General features: G+C 36.2%; 3 protein-coding genes across 3 annotated transcripts; 2 read left to right on the top strand and 1 right to left on the bottom strand.

Annotated features, from left to right (window-relative positions):
• The first annotated feature begins 285 nt into the window (after positions 1-285).
• Positions 286-1,680, top strand: LOC127795778 (oil body-associated protein 2A). The gene is made up of 4 exons (XM_052327669.1): positions 286-681; positions 788-870; positions 1,123-1,237; positions 1,411-1,680. The coding sequence occupies exons 1-4, from the start codon at positions 393-395 to the stop codon at positions 1,656-1,658; spliced, it is 735 nt and encodes a 244-aa protein (XP_052183629.1). The 5' UTR covers positions 286-392; the 3' UTR covers positions 1,659-1,680.
• Positions 1,681-4,835: 3,155 nt separating this feature from the next.
• Positions 4,836-8,144, top strand: LOC127795992 (cyclic phosphodiesterase). The gene is made up of 3 exons (XM_052328002.1): positions 4,836-5,622; positions 7,158-7,212; positions 7,731-8,144. The coding sequence occupies exons 1-3, from the start codon at positions 5,305-5,307 to the stop codon at positions 7,931-7,933; spliced, it is 576 nt and encodes a 191-aa protein (XP_052183962.1). The 5' UTR covers positions 4,836-5,304; the 3' UTR covers positions 7,934-8,144.
• A 779-nt stretch (positions 8,145-8,923) lies between these two features.
• LOC127793998 (GDSL esterase/lipase At1g29670-like) lies at positions 8,924-11,511 on the bottom strand. The gene is made up of 5 exons (XM_052324854.1): positions 11,126-11,511; positions 10,322-10,446; positions 9,949-10,194; positions 9,563-9,806; positions 8,924-9,495 (listed from the first exon to the last, which is right to left on the bottom strand). Exons 1-5 carry the CDS (start codon positions 11,361-11,363, stop codon positions 9,173-9,175), a joined length of 1,176 nt encoding a protein of 391 aa, XP_052180814.1. The 5' UTR covers positions 11,364-11,511; the 3' UTR covers positions 8,924-9,172.
• Positions 11,512-19,028: the final 7,517 nt, after the last annotated feature.

The following is a 19,028-nucleotide window of genomic DNA, read 5'->3' as shown; positions in this document are numbered from 1 at the left end:
TAAATTATAAATGCCTGAAAAAAAATCTAAGCTAAAAAAATGCATTTCTCTTATTTTTTATATTTAATTTTCATCGTATAGGATTATTAATGGCTCTCATGCATCATTTGTAATTATAAAATTTATGTTTGTACAATAGTACTCTAAAAGCACCACAAGTGTCCTCGAAAAGCAACACGTGGCGGGAGGGCCCAGCAATGGGCAGCCACCTCAACTCTCTTGCATGACTTCCTGGCATCCCCATAATCTCCCACGCCATCCGCGACCTCTATCCCCTCCCTCCCGTATACCTATCCGTCTCTCTCTGTCGCAAAATCGATATCAATCCATCTTCATAATCGGCTAGAAATTAATTAACCTAGCGAATTAAAGATCTTGGTGGTTTGTTTGGAATGGCCTCTGGCGACGGAGGAGACGTACCGGGGCTGGCGCCGGACAAAGGGGAGTCGATACCGCCGGGAAAGCCAATGTCCGCGGAGCAGCACATGCTGGACAAAGGGGCGGAGATGATACAGTCCCTGAAGCCGGTGAACCAGATGAACCAGCACGTCTGCACCTTCGCCATGTACGCCCACGACCTCACTCGCCAGATCGAGACTCACCATTTCATCACCCGGGCTAACCAGGACTTCCTCCAGTGCCCCGTATACGACAGCGATGACCGCAATGGCCACCTCATCGGTAATATATAATTAATAGCTTTATAAATATATATATATATATCCTTCATTACTAATTAGTTCTCTGACAAGGTTCACGAATGCTTGTACGATGCATTCAATTTCAGGGGTTGAATATATGATATCGTCTCGGATCTTCGAGACACTGCCGCCTGAGGAACAGAAGCTCTGGCACTCCCATGCGTACGAGGTGATGCTACTGCACTTACATTTCTTTTTAGCACAGTGATTTTGGCCCGATTATGGTGATTTTGGCGCTGGCACTGGAACCTTTTGTGTTGTGTTGCTTTAAAAATATTTCTTGAGGAGGTGTTTAACAAAAAATTAATTATATGAAGTCCCGAAGATATTATTTTTAAACTATATAGGGCCAACATTTGGGTACAATTTACCTTTTACTTATTAGTGAGAAAAATGATGCGAGTTAATTATGATGGTTCAGATCAAATCAGGGCTGTGGGTGAATCCTCGGGTGCCGGATATGGTAATGAAGCCGGAGCTCAAAAATCTTTCCGACACCTACGGCAAATTCTGGTGCACCTGGCAGGTTGACAGAGGTGACAATAATCTCTCTCTCTCTCTCTCTGTATATATATATATCCATGGTTCAGGAGAAGTGTGGTGTTTGCGATTATACAATTTTTGTGTTTTTGGGAGAGATTTTGATGAGGATGCGCGAATGAATTTTTAGGGGTTTAATTTATTATATATGATGATGATGGGCATGCAGGGGATAGGCTGCCATTAGGTCCGCCAGTGCTGATGATGTCGCCGCAGACGGGGATGGTGAGGCCGGATCTGGTAGAGAGGAGGGATCTCAAGTACAACATCTCGACGGAAGCTCTGAGGAATGCGAGGTTGGATATCGATGGGCCGGAAAGGATTAACCAGCTGGCCGACTACTGGAAGCACCACGGCAAGGGCTTTGCCATCCATGTTGAGCCCACTGAGATGAAGAAGAGAGCTCCGTTTCCATGAATACTACAGATATATATATATATATGGCCCCAAATAGAAGCACTAGTCGCTGCAGGGTGTATCTGGGAAGACGGTGGATGCAATATATATATTTCTGTGTGGGTGTAGTATGCTTTAAGTGTGCGTATGTGAATTAACGTACGTAGCTGCCTGTTGTATCACCCCCTTCTGTATGTCTATGTATTTCGTGCTACTTTTGGTAGTAGTTGATAAAATTTATATTTGTTGTTACCGTTGGATTGAATATTTTCTTTATATTGGTCTATGCTAGGCTTGTCAAGCAATTGGGTTTGTTCCAGACCCAATTTAAAGTAGATTTATGATCCAAATCCATTCGTAATGAACTTGGATCAAACCCAAGCTTAGTCAGATTGGATTTGGATGGACCCATGGCCCATTTAAATCAAAACACGTACCGAACCTTCAATGTTCACAACTCACTGTGAAAAACCAGCGATGCTATTTGGCCACCCTCAATGTTATCCCAGAGATATTGCGATTTGGCCACCCTCAATGTCATCTTAGAGATATTGCGATATCTCCAATGAATTAAAGGAGGATAGTAGTAGTTTTAAAATCAAATCTCTCTCTCTCTGGACCTTTCTCTATCTCTCACACTCTCGCCCGTGTTTCCCACGATTTCGTTCATCTCTTCTGCTCGTCTCGTGCCACAGCGTCTTCGACGTCGATCTATAAAGAGGTAAGAATATATGATTGCATTTAATTTCGTATATTGAGTGAGTTTGATTTGAATTGTTGAAATGGAAATTAAAGAATATGATTTGTTTTGAGTTACAAAAGAACATAATTTGATTATTTATTATGTTGTGTGTGCATCCAAATATAGTTAACTTTATTTAATTGATTAGGCTAGATTAAAATTAAAAAAATTTCATTTTGAAGACTGAAGACGGAATCAATTTATGATAAACACAGATGGACATAGTTTAAATTGACTTAATAAATTTTTTTATCTTATTTAATATAAATTTAAAATATATATACACATTAATTAATATTTAAATTCAAATAAAATTAACAATGACTATTTACCATTCAATTTTTAATTAAACCTAATAATTTAACTTCAAAGTTCCACAAAACAAATACAAACCAATTCAATTTTTTGACATTCAAATTTCAACAAATCATTTCATTTTAACTTTCACAATATTCAAAATATCACATATGGAATCAATCTTTACAATACAAACCCATAATTAAATATCACATTCAACATCTGCATCCACATAACTAAATCATCAACATCAACATTCCCATAATATAGGAACTAAAATAATTACAAAGTAATATTTAAACTGATTTGTGTCTCAACATACCATCTATAAGTTTTTCTCCACTGCATTTACCAAAGATTGAATTCCGTTCGACGGCACTGTCATATAGGCCCGATTCTCCCTCTTCTTCGTAAAGAATACCCCAAACTCCTTCTCAACATTTAGATGCACACAAAACACAATAAAAAAATAAATCATGTTCTTTTGCAATTCAAAACAAATCATGTTTTTTAATTTTCATTTCAACAACCAAATCACCATAAAAAAAAAATAACATATGCAAACAAGAAAAACAAAAGCAAAAGGGAAATATATAAATATGTATGTATGTATGTACACACAAAAACACATTAACCAGCCACAATTGCCGCTACCAGTAATCCTCGGCAGAAGATTCCCACAATCAAAGCTTACCATTAAAAACACCAAGTCAATGGGGTTAACATACACAAAAATAGGCTAGATTTAACAGTTAAATTTTTGTAGATCTGATTTTTAATTTTCAGCTACAACTTAAAAATGCACTACTAGTTGCCACTGAAAAACATGGCCGGTGATTTCCGGCGATCAGAGGCAGTTAACCACTCGACACCCAAGGGTTTATTGATCAACATACCCAAAAACCAGCAAGATCCAACAGCTAAATCTCCTTAGATCTAAGGTTAAACATTCAACCAAACTCAACACCAGCTCATATATGCACTGCTAGTCCATCTGCCACCGTAGCTAATGGTTTCTAGAGGTCAAAGGCAGTTAACCACACAACACCCAAAGGCCCATCAACCAACATACCCCAAAATCAACAAGATCTAACGGTCAAATCTCCTTAGATTTAAAGTTAAACGTTCGACAAAACCCAACACCTGCCCATATATGCTTTGCTAGTCCCCATCGGCCACCGTGGACGATGATTTCTAGCAATCAAAGGCAACTACCCAACACCTAAGGGTCCATCGACCAATATACCCAAAAACCAACAAGATCCAACAATCAAATCTTCGTAGATTTAAACCCAACACCCACCTATATACGCAGTGCTAGTCGCTACGTGTCATCGTAACTGGTGGTTTCTGGAGATCAAATGCAGTTAACCACACAACACCCAAGGGCCCATCGACCAACATATCCAAAACCCAGCAAGATCCAACGGTCAAATCTCCTTAGATCTAAGGTTAAACGTTCGACCAAACCCAACACCCGTCTATATACGCATTGTCAATCCCCATCGGCCACCGTGGCTGATGGTTTCTGACAATCAGAGGCAATTACCTGACACCCAAGGGTCCATCGACTAATATACCCAAAAATCAACAAGATCCAACAATCAAATCTTTGTAGATCTAAGCTTAAAGTTTCGGTCAAACCCAAATAGCGCATATATATATATATCATGGATTCATGTTGAAAATCATTGTGGATGTGTTTATAAGACTTACCTCATTCTAGATCAGAGCTAATGAAGACGTGCGACATATAAGAGAGAGAGGATTGGAGTGAGTCGAAAGGATGCCGGAGATGCAGTCGCACGGGTGGGAGAGCGAGAAATAGATAGTTGGAACGAGACGAAGGAGCTTCGAAGGCTCAGTCGCACGGGTAGGGGAAGACGAGCTTAACGATCGAAAGAAGAAGAAGGGAAGCGTGGGAAGAAGGGAAAGAAAGAGAGACACAATTGAAATGAGAGGAACGAGGGTTGCACGAGAGAGAGAGAGAGAGAGAGAGAGAGAGAGAGAGAGAGAGAGAGAGAGAGAGAGAGAGAGAGAGGGGGGGGGGGGGAAGGGTTGCACGGGTTCTGGCTTAGAATTGAGAGTATGTTCATAATTGGCTCAATGAATAAATTTGCCATTTACTTGTGAGTGGCCAAATAGCGTTACTCTGCGATACATGGTCAACCTTAACCCATTCGAGAGGGCATTTCTTATATTTCAAATACATAAAAGTTGAAAGCGCAAGAGGGGAGAAGGGATGGGATTGGTAGAGGCCAACGAATTGAAAAACAGTTTGTACGCAAATTTTGGTGTACTATAGTTGCAGAGGATGTTAGTGCCCTCTATGGCATATCCCGTTTCATATCCATTTCCCGATTGCCACCGACTCCACTCTCCGCTTTTCTTCTCCGCAACCCAGCAACGTCCCTGATCCCCCTATTACTATTTAATATTATCATCATATTCGTTTCCCATTAATACTTAAAACGAAGAAGAATCGGAACATGGGCTGTTCTTCTTCCCATCGCCCTCCAATCCTCGCTTCTCTTCTCCTCCTCCTCCTCCTCTAGATCCCTTCCCATCGTCTCCCAATACTCGGTTCCTCTCCCCTGTCCCTTGTTCTTCTTCTTCTTCTTCATTTTCATGGCGTCTCCGGCCCTTCCAGTTGGCCAATCGCAGCAGCCCCTGAATCGGGTGTATTCGGTGTGGGCTCTTCCGCCCGAGGACGTCACGAAGCGTCTCAAGAAGCTGATGGAGGGCCTCCGATCCGAGTTCGGCGGCCCCAAGTTTGAGCCCCATGTCACCGTCGTCGGCGCCATAGCTCTGACGGAGGACGACGCGCTTTCCAAGTTCCGCGCCGCCTGTCATGGCCTCAAAGCCTATCCCGCCGCCGTGGAGAAGGTGGCCACTGGCATCTTCTTCTACCAGTGCGTTTTTCTCCTCCTCCACCCCACCCCTGAGGTAATTTTGAGTTTCTCCGGTCAATTATCTTCTTTCAACCCGCCATCTCTTGAAAGCTTTATATATATATATATATATATATACTGAGATGATCGATAGAAACTTTGTTTCTTTATTCCCTTGCTAAAGGGCTGGGTGAGCATGAAATTCTGTCACACCCTTCTTGTGCGTGAATTTGTATTGTTAATTGGATTCAGAAGTGAATTAATATCATGAACTTGGTATCTCTCACCCTAACTAAGTAGAATAAAGTGCAACTGACTGAAGATTCATCTACTATAAAAATTTCTTTTCTTTTCTTCCCCAATTTTCTTCTGGCGATTCTTCAGTTGACTTTCAGAATTAATTGAACAGTTTTTTTTTATCTGTAAATGGGACTTTTATTGAACAGAAAAAAGAGTATACAACAGCTATGCTAAGGCAAGTCTCGAGCAACAACACAAGATGAGAAAAAACTACTAACATGAAAAAACTAGTTAAGGCATATCTTGAGCCTCATAAAGAAAAACAGACTTAAGCACAAATCACTATAAGATCAACAACCAAAACGAAAGAAGACATTCTTCACAACATATACAAAAAGAGAACCTGCTGGAGGAAGCCGCGAATAGCCGCAATTGGTTTTATGAAGACAAAGACCACCACTTTTTCACCTCTCTAAGCATTTTTAGGCTTTTGAGACAAATACTAACATTCTATAATAAAAACACTCAGTTACTTCCCTAAAAAAACATAGAGAGCACAAAGGCTACACACATAACACCTCCCTAAACGTTGTTAGACTTTCGGCACGAATGTTAATATTTTATGATGAAGACAACTAGTTACTCTTCTAATTAATAGATTAGAGTACAAAGTATATTCGTAAAGTTGACATTTATAATACTAATTCCAAATTACTAAATAGCTCAAAACTCATGAGTAAAATATTTCAGCCAATCTTTTAATCTTTCCATACCTTCAACCATCACGGAAGGCATCAAAAGTGCTGCAATGCCTGACCCTAAACCCTAATTGAACAAGTTTCTGTTGGATGGAACCAAATCCCACTGACTGGGTTTAGAGTTGCAAACTAATGCTTAAAAATTAGAGGCCTAAGAATTTATTTTATGTCAAATAGTCATCTTCAATGTTTAGTCTTGTTTGTGCATTTCAATCCAAATATTATTTGTTACAAGAAGTGGAAACATGAAGCTATATATGCACATCTATCAGTACCATTTGCAACTGGGGCCACTATTTTGTGGAACTAAGGATTACAGATAAAAAGGAAAGGAAATAGGAGAAGAAACAAAAAAGGGAGAGGCTAAGCTCGCTGCGGACCTGACGATGATTTGAAACACTTGATCTCAACTCTCAAGTACATGCCTGTTTGTTTTGTTTTGTTACATTTTTCAGCAACCAAATGTGAGGCATCATTCAACTTTGGTTTGGAGTTACTTTCTGTTTCTTCTTCAATGATTTCTCCATCAATATAGCAAGTGATATGCCCGTGTTACTGAATGTAATCTGATATTGGGAATTTCTTAAAACAGGTAATGGAGACTAGTTCACATTGCACCAGCCATTTTGGTTACAAGAGCTCAACCTGTAAGTCGACCCTTCAGGCTATGTGACTCTCTGACAAATTGAAATCATTTAGTTTGTTTATGCAATCAATTAAAAGAAAATAAGAAGCAATTTCTATCACTGCTATACTTCGTTTGTCATCTAGATTAGATCGAAGTTCCTTTACAGTTTCTACATTTGCATAGTAGCATGATGTGGTAGTAGTTGATGATTGAGATTTGAGAATCCTATTCCTATCTCAGTTTGACATAAGTTGTTGTGATGCTTGTTACGATTGAAACTTCTCAAGATTCTTTCCTACATTTTGACCATTTTTTGTTGGCAAAGCTATCAATATGCGTGTGTTTAAAAATGCTTACAGATAGATAGTTCAATGAATAGAAACAACTTGAAGTTTACCACCATTGCCTTAAATGTTCCTCTTGTATGTGAACTTGAAAAACAAGGAGATGACAAGGGGGGACGAACTTTAACGCCTTCTTAGAGTGATTTCAAACTTGTGTTTTGCTGCCGGTTAATAACTTGCATAAATCTCGCAGCTTATATGCCGCATCTGAGCCTCCTGTACGGGGATTTGTCCGATGAGGAGAAACAGAGAGCTCAAGAGAAAGCTAACATACTTGACGAGGGCATCGGCAGCCTGAGCTTCCAGATAACTCGGCTTGCTCTGTACGAAACGGACACAGAAGACAATACTCTTGAATCCTGGAAGAAGGTTGCTGACTGCAAGCTTGATCTTTAATTGCAAGGAAGTTGTACAAATGCCAAATGCTCTCTCTCTCTCTCTCTCACCCACATTTCCAATAGGAACTGTTATTTGCTCTGCTTCTATTGTGGCCACTGAAAATAATGGCAATTTGTGTACTGGTTAGGCTTAATCGACTGTGTGGGACTGACACTGTTCAGGATTTAATCATAAGATATATAATAACACAAAAAATAAAGTTATTAAATGATTTTTTTATTATTTTGTTTTTTAAACTTCTTAAAAATTTTAAAAATTAGATGAGCTGCATTTGACACAACAAAGAATGGCCAAGTTGCCTAACCCATTTGACATCTCTAATAAGCATGAGATCCAATATTATCACATTAAAAACAAGAATTATTGGTTTGAGCAAATTAACCCATTTGACATCTCTAATAAGCATGAGATCCAATATTATCACATTAAAAACAAGAATTATATTATTATTTATAATATAATAAAGAATGTATTAAGAGATATTTATTAATTATTATTTTCATATTTCTTCAAGTTTAAGGAGTAAGATATCTGATCCACACTGAAATAGAGATAATCAGGCGCGCACATGTAGGTTGCAGCCCACTATTAAATTAAATTTTTTTAATGAAAAAAATATTTTTTTAATAATAATTTAATTTAAAAAAATTGCAGTCTATTTTAAAATTTATGATGTGCAACTTTTTATCTTAAAAAAAAAAAAAAAAAAAAATCAGCCTTTCCCGATCGGCCCCTGACACAGAAGAGCTGTTTTGCTGCATTATGACGTTGGCAACATGTTCCTTCGGAGACTGGTTCGTCGGTGATTACGGACTAAAGAAAGTTTTTAAAAAGAATAATGAGATTGACAAATAATTGGATTGCACAGCTGAATGCTGAATGGGCAATCAGACCATTCTGGCCGGCCCTACTTGTACCGTCACTATAATTGTACCAGCTGGGAAAAAGTGGTCCAATTGCCCATTCCGCTTGCATTTTCGGCCCATAAAATCCAACCATTTAGCATTATCTTTTTCAGAAAATAGCTGAGTTGAGTTGAATTTAACAAGAAATTAAAATACTCCAAATTAAGCCTACAACAAAAGGAATGGAGCTGCTACAGACACTTAGCATAAGCCAAACATGAGAAGCAATGTCGGACAACAAGGGACAGCCACATTTTGAGGATTTGGCTGAAACTTTATCACACATCGAATCGAAGGGGAAACACTAGTGCAAGGCTGAGCTCAAAATGCATCAAAAGCCTCCCAACATTGGACCGGAAAATAGGCTTTTTATCATGCTCCACCTCCAATTCTTCAGCTTGTCTTTGGGCTGAATCTGGTCTTCTCCCAGTTGCAGCTCAGCCAAGCCTTTGATGTCAGTTGGATAAGCATCATATGGAGACTTGGCGCTGTAAGCTCTTTCACCCAGATACGTATTGATAATCTCGGTAGGATGGAACCCGTCCCAGAACGCGTACGAGCTCCTGTTGCTGCAGGGTACTGTGCCCGGAGCGCACTGCGCCTTCCCCAGGCTCAACGACACATGGCAGCAGGGCGTTGTCGTATAGCTAACGCCTGAAACCAATACTCAGAAATCAAGAAAAAAAAAAAGGAGACACAAATTTATGCAGATATGACTTACCGGTGCCATAAGCCGCGGACAGTGAGGCTTCGTAGCTGTCTATGTATACGAACTTGGCGTCAGAAAAATCGCCGTTGAGCTCATCAATAAGGGATTTAAGCCGGTTATTGAACATCTGCACGTAGTCCTCGATCATGGTCACACAGGATCCATTGGTGCCGTAAGTGGCCATTTCATCTGGGGTGCAGCCGATCAAACCAAGCCCAAAGAGGGCCACCTTCCTGGCTCCATTCCTGTGCAGAGTCTACAGAAGTTCACTTAATATCAGTCGATTGGGTCGGTTGACAGGGGCAAAATGATCTGAGTCGGCCATATTATGGGGTCCGAAACACGAAACACGAAGATCTAAGAATGGAAAATCATGAGGAGGAGATCGAAGATTTTACCCTCATCTGCTGAGAATATTGCTGGGTAAGGACGACTGCGTATTCCTCTGGAGTATAGATGTGGCTTGTAGGGTAATGCTTTGGCAATAAGTAGTTGTTGATGTAATCGTTGCTGCCAATTGCAACTGCATATATGCACTTGTTTAGGTATTTTGCAGCTGCTTCTTCGCTTCCCAGAAACTTGACGATTCGCGAGATTGAGGTTTGGTGGTTTAGCAGCTGCTTGTTCATGCTGATTAGTTCCCCCTGGCAGCAAGAAACAACAGTGCTTGTTAATGGTTGTGAAAGTACATATATTTAGTGCTTCGCCGTGGAAGGTATATATGGCGGCGAGACGAGAGAGGTGAAATGTCAATTTTATTATATTAGACACCAGTTGTTGCCCGGTTTCATCACGAATTCCGGCAGCTCCAGAGCCATAGTTTACACCAGATAAGATGGTCGTGCCACTTGCAGTTGCGAAGGGTGGAATGAAACTGTCGAAGCCCAGAAGTTCAGCTGCATGCAATGAAATGGTGATTGTAAAATCGTAAACTCTGTTAAAATACTTGGATCGCTTTTGCATTGTAATAAATTGTCTTTTATTATATGTCATATCAATATAAATATACAAAACATCAAGAGTATCAACAAAAATGTAAAACTTGAGTCTTCAAATAGCATTTTCGATTCAAATTAATTGTTTGGGTGTTTGCAATTAACTAATGTACTCAAAATCTTTCCAAAGTGTCCTCGTATAGTTTAGAACTAATCCTTACATTTCAATCTGACCCAAGCTAATTCCCTTCATTCTTCTCACCCACTACATATATAATAATACTATGAATTTCACCCGGAAATATTACTTGAACGTGTCTCTTAAGTTCTCGAGACTAATAACCTCTCGGTCTACCCATAATCTCGTCAATTAATTACGAGTTCAATAGGCAATTAACAATTGTCGGAAACTAGGCAAACATGGCAATCAAAGTCATCCAGAGACCATGCATGTATAATGACATTTAAGTGAAATGTGTATATGAAAAGGACACTTAATAAATGGCGATAGTACATATATTCACCCTCCAATATTAAATATTATACGTTTTTTGGTTTTACTTAGATCTGGATCCTCAATCCAAACTGTAGTAAGTAAGAAATCAAGGTGAGTAAACGAAGAAAAGAGAGCTAAACAGACCAATAACGTCGGCGATATTTTTGCCGTTGCAAAATCTTCCGGTGGGGCCGTCGGGGAAATCGACGCCGTAAGGGGTGTAATTGGCTTTGGCGGAGGTTGCGAGGCCGTTGTTGTTGCCGTTGTCCACCGTCGAGTCGCCGAAGATGAAGAAGCAAGGTACCTGGGGTCCCGCGACGACGAGAGACGATGCCATTGAAGCGAGGAAATAGCTGATCAGAAGCTGACGAGAGCTGGCCATGGACGCAACGCAAGCTAACGGAGTAAGTTTCTGTGTCTGTGTGGAGAATTAAGGCAGTGAGAGGCCGAAAGAGAAGTGTGTAGTGGAGCTGGAAGGAGAACTGGAGGGAGAAGTAAATATAAAGACGAAAATCGTACCGGAAGGTAGCTAGAATGGCAGTGGAGCATACACAAAACGTGCGGGTATACGAGATGATGTCAAAAAGATTAAAAATAGTAGGAGCTATGACTTGTAAGTTTAGTGACATTCAGACTTTATAATTTTAATTTTTAGTCTAAACCATAAATATGATAAATGGTAAGTGCTGGTCTAGCAATTGAGATATTTAGGGACATCCATCCCAGAATAGAACAATTTGTCCGCTGCAGTTATGTTATCGACCAAGTGCTGGGTGGTTTAGGGCCAAATTTTGCATGATTAACGTCAAAGAAAGGTAAGAAAACACTTTTGTTCTTCTATGTTCAAATGAATTTAGTTTGAGAATCATTACAAGTGTAGTTCTAATTTGGTCCAGTCAAAGGTCCATTCAGTCCCTTACCCATCGGTCTTGCATAGTACTACCCTACCATGCTTTGTCAGCTTTATTCAGGTCTTGAATACATACATACATGAAAATTGGTTGAGTTTTAACTACAGTGAGAGCACGTCTCATTGCATTGCATTGCATTTCAGGTCTTGAATCATTACAATTTTACACCCTTTTCCATAAAAAGCCAATCAACTTCTCCTACGTTTAATTTATTCATTTAATCAATCTTGTGAAACCCTTAACACTAGCTATTTGTTCTAATTTAAGATATACCAATCCCCGGACTCCTTATACTTATACTTTAGCTTATTTGCACAATATTTTTTTGTAATTTATAAATTCTCGTAATTTATCTTTCTTATTTAGAGATCTCATCTGTTATAAATAGAGTTAATTAAAAATAAATTAATCAAATTTAAAATTAATTAAAACTAAATTGCATTAAATTTAATAAACATAATAGATAAAAATTCAAAAATAGAAAAACTATTGTGGAGCTCATCAGTCCGCCAGAGCCAGCAACCTTTTGAAGATGGTTTACCTAGGTTGTTATAGGTAGACATCTGGTTGAATTCATCAAGGCAAAGAGCGCAAAGGGGTGGCAATCCGACTTAGCGAGTTGTAATTGTGTCGTGTTAAGATAATGTATTAGACTAAGCCGAATATGATCTCTTTAATAATTGTGTCAAATTTCTTAAACCCAAACACGACATGTTTATTAAACGTGTAATACAATACGATTCGTTTAACCCATTTAACTAAATGTGTCGTGTCGTGTCACCTGTTAATCTGTTTAACTCGTTTAATTTAAATGGGCAGTGCTGTGTCACATGTTAAACGTGTTATTTTGTGTATAATCGTGTTAACGTGTTCAGATCAACCCATTAACTCTTTTAATTAAACGTGTCATTTTGTATATAATCGTGTTAACGTATTCGGGTCAACCCGTTAACACGTTTAATTAAATGGGTCATTATGTGTTTAAACAGATTAGATAGATTGACTCGCCTAAGACACAAAAATAATCATGTCATAAATGGGTTGACCCATTTATGACCCGAACCCAATTAATCCCAAACCTAATCTACTTAATTCTATGTCGTGTAATTGGGTAGTATCCAAAATTATCAACCCTACAAAACAAGGTGTTCAGCTTGTCCTTTTCTGTCCACTCCAATTTCTTCACGTCTAGGAGCTTTATTCCCTTTCTTGTCCCAAAAGGTGAATCGCTCATCTCAGGCGCCCCCACATCCGGCCCGACAGAATGTGAGGGGATTAATCATGATAACTCAGCCGGGCACAGTGGCTAGACCAGTGCTCACTGCGCACAAGGAGCCCCCCTCATTTTGAGAGGTTACTCTCACACTACCGCTGACGAGACTCGATCCTTGATCCTTATCCCAAACTTCACCTTGGAGACACTTTATGCCCCCAGTTATGACCAGCTGAGCTGCCCATGTGAGCAGCTTTATTCCCTTTCTTAATTGTAAGATGGAGAAATCCTACACAACAAAACACGCGACATGCTTTTTTTTTTTTTTTTTCTAATAATCGTAATTAGAACCACAAAAATAAATAAGACTGATGGTGCTTTAACCTTCAAATTGTGATGAACCAAAAACATGAGCCATTTTTGGATCTTTTTACCCTAGATTGTTAAACCTTTAATAAAAAAAAAAAAATAGTGGATACTTGGCTCTGATACGAGTTGATATAATTAAATATCAATGGCGCAACAATCTAAGAGGGGTGAATTTAGCTATTTTAAAACTTTGATTAAATTTGAATTTTTTCTACTAAAAAATAAGAATGATTTTAATGCAAATGAGAATGATTTGGGAATTGCTTGACACAATAAATGAAACAAAGAAATTAAACAATAGAGGGACACAATAATTTATAGTAGTTCAACCAAATAACCTAATCTATTAACTTAGCTCTTCACTAAGGATTTTAAAACATTCTCTAATGTCTCCTATTTGATCACAAATGGACCTTTTAATCTCCAAAACTATGAATTACAATTCTCCTATAATTAATGTAGGCCCTCTAACACATTTGCTAAGAAATACAAACGATTTTACAGAAACGAGAGTCTAAGAAATAAACATCTTAGTTACAAGATCTCTAAAAAATAATGCAAAACTTGAATGAGAGAATACAAATTAAGCACAAAACCTTGAAAGGAGAAACAAAATTAAGAACAAATTGAGCTCTTGAGTAAATAGACAATGAATGTTCGTAATAAATTCTTCTGTGAGCTTTAAATGGACCATCTACTTTCTATTTATAGTTGTAGACAAAAGCTTCCAAAAATATGGCCATTGGTGGTAGTTGGAGTTTATTTAATGCACTGATGAAAACTAGCTATTGGAGATTTCTGTCACAAAAACAGTCGATAGATTCAAAGAATTAGTCAACAAGTTCATTCAAAATGTAAAGAACGGTCAACATTATACTAGGAACGGTCAACATTATATGAAAAATAGTCGATATCTACTAATGTAAGAACGGTCGGCAACAAATAATCGAGAGCTATGTTTTTGACCGATCAACAGACTTTGAAGGCCGATTGACAGCAAAAACAAGGGCGATCAACAGTTCCTTAGAATCGGTCAACAGCTTTTATTTGTATTTTAAAACATTTTATTTTCATTTTCTCAAACACTCAAAAACTGATTTGAAAAATATTTTTGGAATTTTAATTGAGACATAATACTTTGTTTATCCAATCTCCATCAAAATGAATTTAAGATACATTGGTCGCAGTTTGCCAAAAAATTTGAAATTGATTTTTATTTTAGACCATTGAATTCAAAAACATGTTTATAACTTGATTTAGGATATAGATATAAAATCATTATTTTTCATCATCAAAACTAAATATAAAAGTAAGATATTATTTTATTTATTTATTTTGTTAATATAAATATGCATATATATATTTTTATATATAGCTTAAATGATTAAACTTTTTAAATTAACATATATTTTTGTAATTAAAATATTGAGAGAGAAAGAAGAATGATACCATGGCAATTAATTCTCTTAATTATTTACATCAATAAGTTTTTAGAGTTACCTCAATATTTAATAATAAAATTTAAAAAAATGTGATAATATTGATCAACGACTGCACCCAAAGATAAATTTAGTATGGCTATTGATTTTTTGTTTTTTGTTAATGCTGTTACAAAAATTAATAATTCTTTTTAAAATTGAAATTAGTTAATCATTTAGTATGCATTTTTAAGGTAATTTGGAAAAAAAAAAAAGAAAGAAAGAAAGAAGAAAGCACGTGACTTATGTTGTTAGGACGTGTCGTTGCAGTATACAGTGACTGTAACGACCCGATCGAGCGATAGGAAGGACCGGAACAACTTATCCTGATGGGCCTACACGAACTTCCCAGGGGGGTCACCCATTCCTGGATTACCCCAGGTCAAGCACGCTTAACTTGGGAGTTCTTTGCCAACATTTAGCCCAAAAGGTATCCAGCTGGTGTTGTTTCCTTTCTTACACTATCCTCGATATATACTAATCTCTCTGGGCTCTCGGGGTATTACATTCTTCCCCCCTTAAGCGCATGACGTCCTCGTCATGTGACCTTACAACTGGTCCCAGACCTTCTCCCCTTGGGGGCTGTCATCCTAGAAGCCTGCCAGAAGTCGCTCCTTGTACAGGCCCTTGAGCCCCGGCGCCACTCCCCACCCTCATCGGACCGCTTTCGCCAAGGGTCGGCTCTGATACCATTTGTAACGACCCGATCGAGCGATAGGAAGGACCTGAACAACTTACCCTGATGGGCCTACATGAACTTCTCAGGGGGGTCACCCATCCCTGGATTACCCCAGGTCAAGCACGCTTAACTTGGGAGTTCTTTGCCAACATTCAGCCCAAAAAGTATCCAACTGATGTTATTTCCTTTCTTACACTATTCTCGATATATACTAATCTCTCTGGACTCTCGGGATATTACACTGACAATTGGTGAGTCGCTTTCAAATGTGTACCAGTTGGTGAGTTATTAAATTGTGCTTAGTCGGTGTCTCTAAGTGTACTGTTTACACGTGATTTGAGTGGACGAGCACCTAATTTTTATTAAATTGTGTTTCGTTGGTGTCTCTAAATGTACTGTTTACACATGGTTTAATATTTTTATCTTTAAAATAAAATTTAACCTTGTAATATGTGTTTATGAGACTCTCGTGTGAGGAGAGTTGATGAAATGAAATAATTAGTCCAAAAAAAAGATAGAGACAGACCTAAAAAGACTTTGAGAAAGACATTAAAGTTTGATATGAAATGTATGAATTTCAATAAACATATGACAAAAAATAAAAATACATGAAAGTCTAGAATTCATATAACTGACCCCATATATTGGGATAAATGCTGGATATGTTGTTATTGTAATATAATGTGTTTAATATCAAATTATTTCACAAATATGCAATAAAATTATTTATTATTTGCATATAAATAAAATTTCAAGTCATATTTTAGTTCTTTGAGATAACATAAATAATTCGTCAAAAATTTCAATTTAAGTTTAAGTTATTGCGATGTGATGAATTCTGTTCTTCATCCTCTCTTTTTTTCTTTCTGTTTAATACTAAAATTCATATAAGTTTCAGAGGTGAGGTATTTTTTTATTTTTATTTTTTTAATTAGAAAAAATTAAGATTAATTTTTTATTAATTATAAATTAACTGACACCTTTAATAATAGAAGGAGCATTCTTGGCAACTTCATCAAAATATATGGACTAATTTAGTCAAAAATAAATTATAAAGGATGTTTGAACACCAAACTATAGCGGATATATCATCAAATTACCTTATTATTTAAAAATGAAAGTTGAATACTATTACTTTTGTACTTTAATTTATTTGTTTTGTTTGATGGAGTTCTTTCAAAATCTAAGACTAAATTTAAAGTAACACATATCTATAATTTAATAAACAATTCAATATTTTCACCGAAAAAAAAGAACAATCCAAGATCACAATATATATAATACTTTAAAACTAATTTGATCATAATTATTATTTTCATAGTTGGTGATAAAAAAATATATTACCTTTTAAAAATTAAAGAGAAATATACTATTAATAACATAAGACATATGAGTGTAAATTAAAATAAATAGATTATGTTAAGAAGGTGATTAACTAAAACTAGAAAACTAATGAGTTATTTGTTTAAGAGAATATATTTCTAAAATATATTATAATTATTAAAAAATATTTTCCAACTCCATAAAATATAATTTTATTAATAAATATATTATCAATGAAAAATTGTATATAAATATTATAAATAAGACATAAATATAATATAAAATTTTTAAAAAAAATCAGATCACTATGGAAAGGCTAAAATTGAATATTAAATTGAGATTTAAAAAAGCCACACAATCGCAATTAGCTCACAACACAAGAACCAATTATTCATCATAACGTATAAAAATATATGTTATATTTTATATTACATATAATAATATACTATTGTGTTATATTAAATTATATATATTATGTCTGTAGTATAATATTATATAGTAGGCATGCCAAACGGGTAGACCCCGCATAGCTGGGGCCCATTGTCTAGCTCTATATAAATGAGTCGGGTCAGTCCAACTAGATTATTAAATGACCCAAGTTTAGGCTTGACCTGTTAGCCAAATCTTGGTTCGGTTGAACGCATAAGCTTGTTTAGGGCAGATTAAGCCTAGATGAGCCAACTTGTTGGGCTTCTAGGCAAGGTCGCCCATGAGAATTGGGAGTCTTTAGGTCATTTAAAATTTATTTTTTTTAAAAAAAAATAAAAATATAAAAATTTTATTAGAATTCCTTTTTAATACTAAAATATTTATCATTAGAAATTTATTAACCCCTTTTGAGTAAAATATATTTTAAATATTTAAATATTTTTACTATTGAATTTGACAGACAAAAATTAATTGAGTCTCTTTTTAGGGAGCCCTTGGCATAAGCCTCACTCCAGCCCTGTTTCTAGGTCAAGTCATGAGCCTTAACGTCATTTTTAAAATTATTTTAAGAATAATTTTATAAAATATATTTATTTAATTAATGAGTGAGGTATAAAAATATTTTTTTAACATGCAAATACTAATTTTAAAGTAAAAACTAAAATATTACGACTTAGAAGTTAAAACTAAAGTTTGAAAACTGAGATTTAAATTTTTAACATAGTTTCCAATAATTTAATTCCACTTTTAATACTATTTTTTTTAAATACTTAAAATTTGTAAAAATTATTTCATATTTCGAATTTAAACTGTAATGCTCATGTATGAGATATATATATTTATTTATATATTTTATAATTTTTAAAGGAACTTGTGACTTTTTGCATATGAGATACAAATTGTTTTTGTAAAAGATATAAAATTAAATTATATATAAAATATAAATTATTTGAGATTTATTGAATGTCACTAGAAATTTGTGAGATTATCTATATAGTTTCTAAAACAATAGAATTATTAAATTAGATACAAAAATGAAATTTAAAATTACATTTTTTATAATTTTTTTTTTTATAAAATCAAAATTTTGGTTGAGCCAAAAAGGTTGCTCACCTTGACCACCCTATATAAATGGGTGAGTCAGCTTGAACTCAACTTGTCACGGGTTAGACTGAGCAGATTTACAGGCCACCTAACCTGTTTGACATCTCTGTTATATATATATATAAGCTAAATTCATACCACTTCTTGGGTTTGATTAAATTGCATCAACCACTCACGTGCTCTATATAAATGCGGATCTCTTAACTCATTGTCGTTAATAATGTTAGTTAATTTTTTTTTAAAATTCTCAAAATGCCTTTGTTTCCACTATTTCTATGAAAAAAATGAAAAAAAAAAAAAATACAAGTGGCAAATGGTGGCATCCCAAGCGATCGTCATCAACGACATGTTTCAAACCCAAATTCGAACAAATTTGGGTTCAAAGATTTTTGAGAATGAACTTTTCATTATTTCTTTTCGTCTTATAAACTCTTTATCTTAATTTTCAAATTCGTTGTTTAGGTTTGAATGAACCTAAATAAACCCAAAAATTCAAGTTTGTTGAACTATCTAGGTTTGAAGAGATTTGAGTTCATTTGGA

The sequence above is a fragment of the Diospyros lotus genome, chromosome 2 (genome assembly GCF_014633365.1).
Source record: "Diospyros lotus cultivar Yz01 chromosome 2, ASM1463336v1, whole genome shotgun sequence".
NCBI classification, from domain to species: domain Eukaryota; kingdom Viridiplantae; phylum Streptophyta; class Magnoliopsida; order Ericales; family Ebenaceae; genus Diospyros; species Diospyros lotus.
Note: the sequence above shows the minus strand (reverse complement) of the source record. Positions and strands in the feature narration are given on the sequence as shown.

Coding starts and splice junctions, on each gene's coding strand:
- LOC127795992 (XM_052328002.1), top strand. CDS start 5,305: ATGGCGTCTCCGGCCCTTCCAGTTGGCCAATCGCAGCAGCCCCTGAAT. Junction 5,623..7,157: donor TCCTCCACCCCACCCCTGAG/GTAATTTTGAGT, acceptor TTCTTAAAACAG/GTAATGGAGACTAGTTCACA. Junction 7,213..7,730: donor TGGTTACAAGAGCTCAACCT/GTAAGTCGACCC, acceptor TAAATCTCGCAG/CTTATATGCCGCATCTGAGC.
- LOC127795778 (XM_052327669.1), top strand. CDS start 393: ATGGCCTCTGGCGACGGAGGAGACGTACCGGGGCTGGCGCCGGACAAA. Junction 682..787: donor CCGCAATGGCCACCTCATCG/GTAATATATAAT, acceptor ATTCAATTTCAG/GGGTTGAATATATGATATCG. Junction 871..1,122: donor GGCACTCCCATGCGTACGAG/GTGATGCTACTG, acceptor ATGATGGTTCAG/ATCAAATCAGGGCTGTGGGT.
- LOC127793998 (XM_052324854.1), bottom strand. CDS start 11,363: ATGGCCAGCTCTCGTCAGCTTCTGATCAGCTATTTCCTCGCTTCAATG. Junction 10,447..11,125: donor AAATATCGCCGACGTTATTG/GTCTGTTTAGCT, acceptor CATTGCATGCAG/CTGAACTTCTGGGCTTCGAC. Junction 9,496..9,562: donor GTCCGCGGCTTATGGCACCG/GTAAGTCATATC, acceptor TATTGGTTTCAG/GCGTTAGCTATACGACAACG.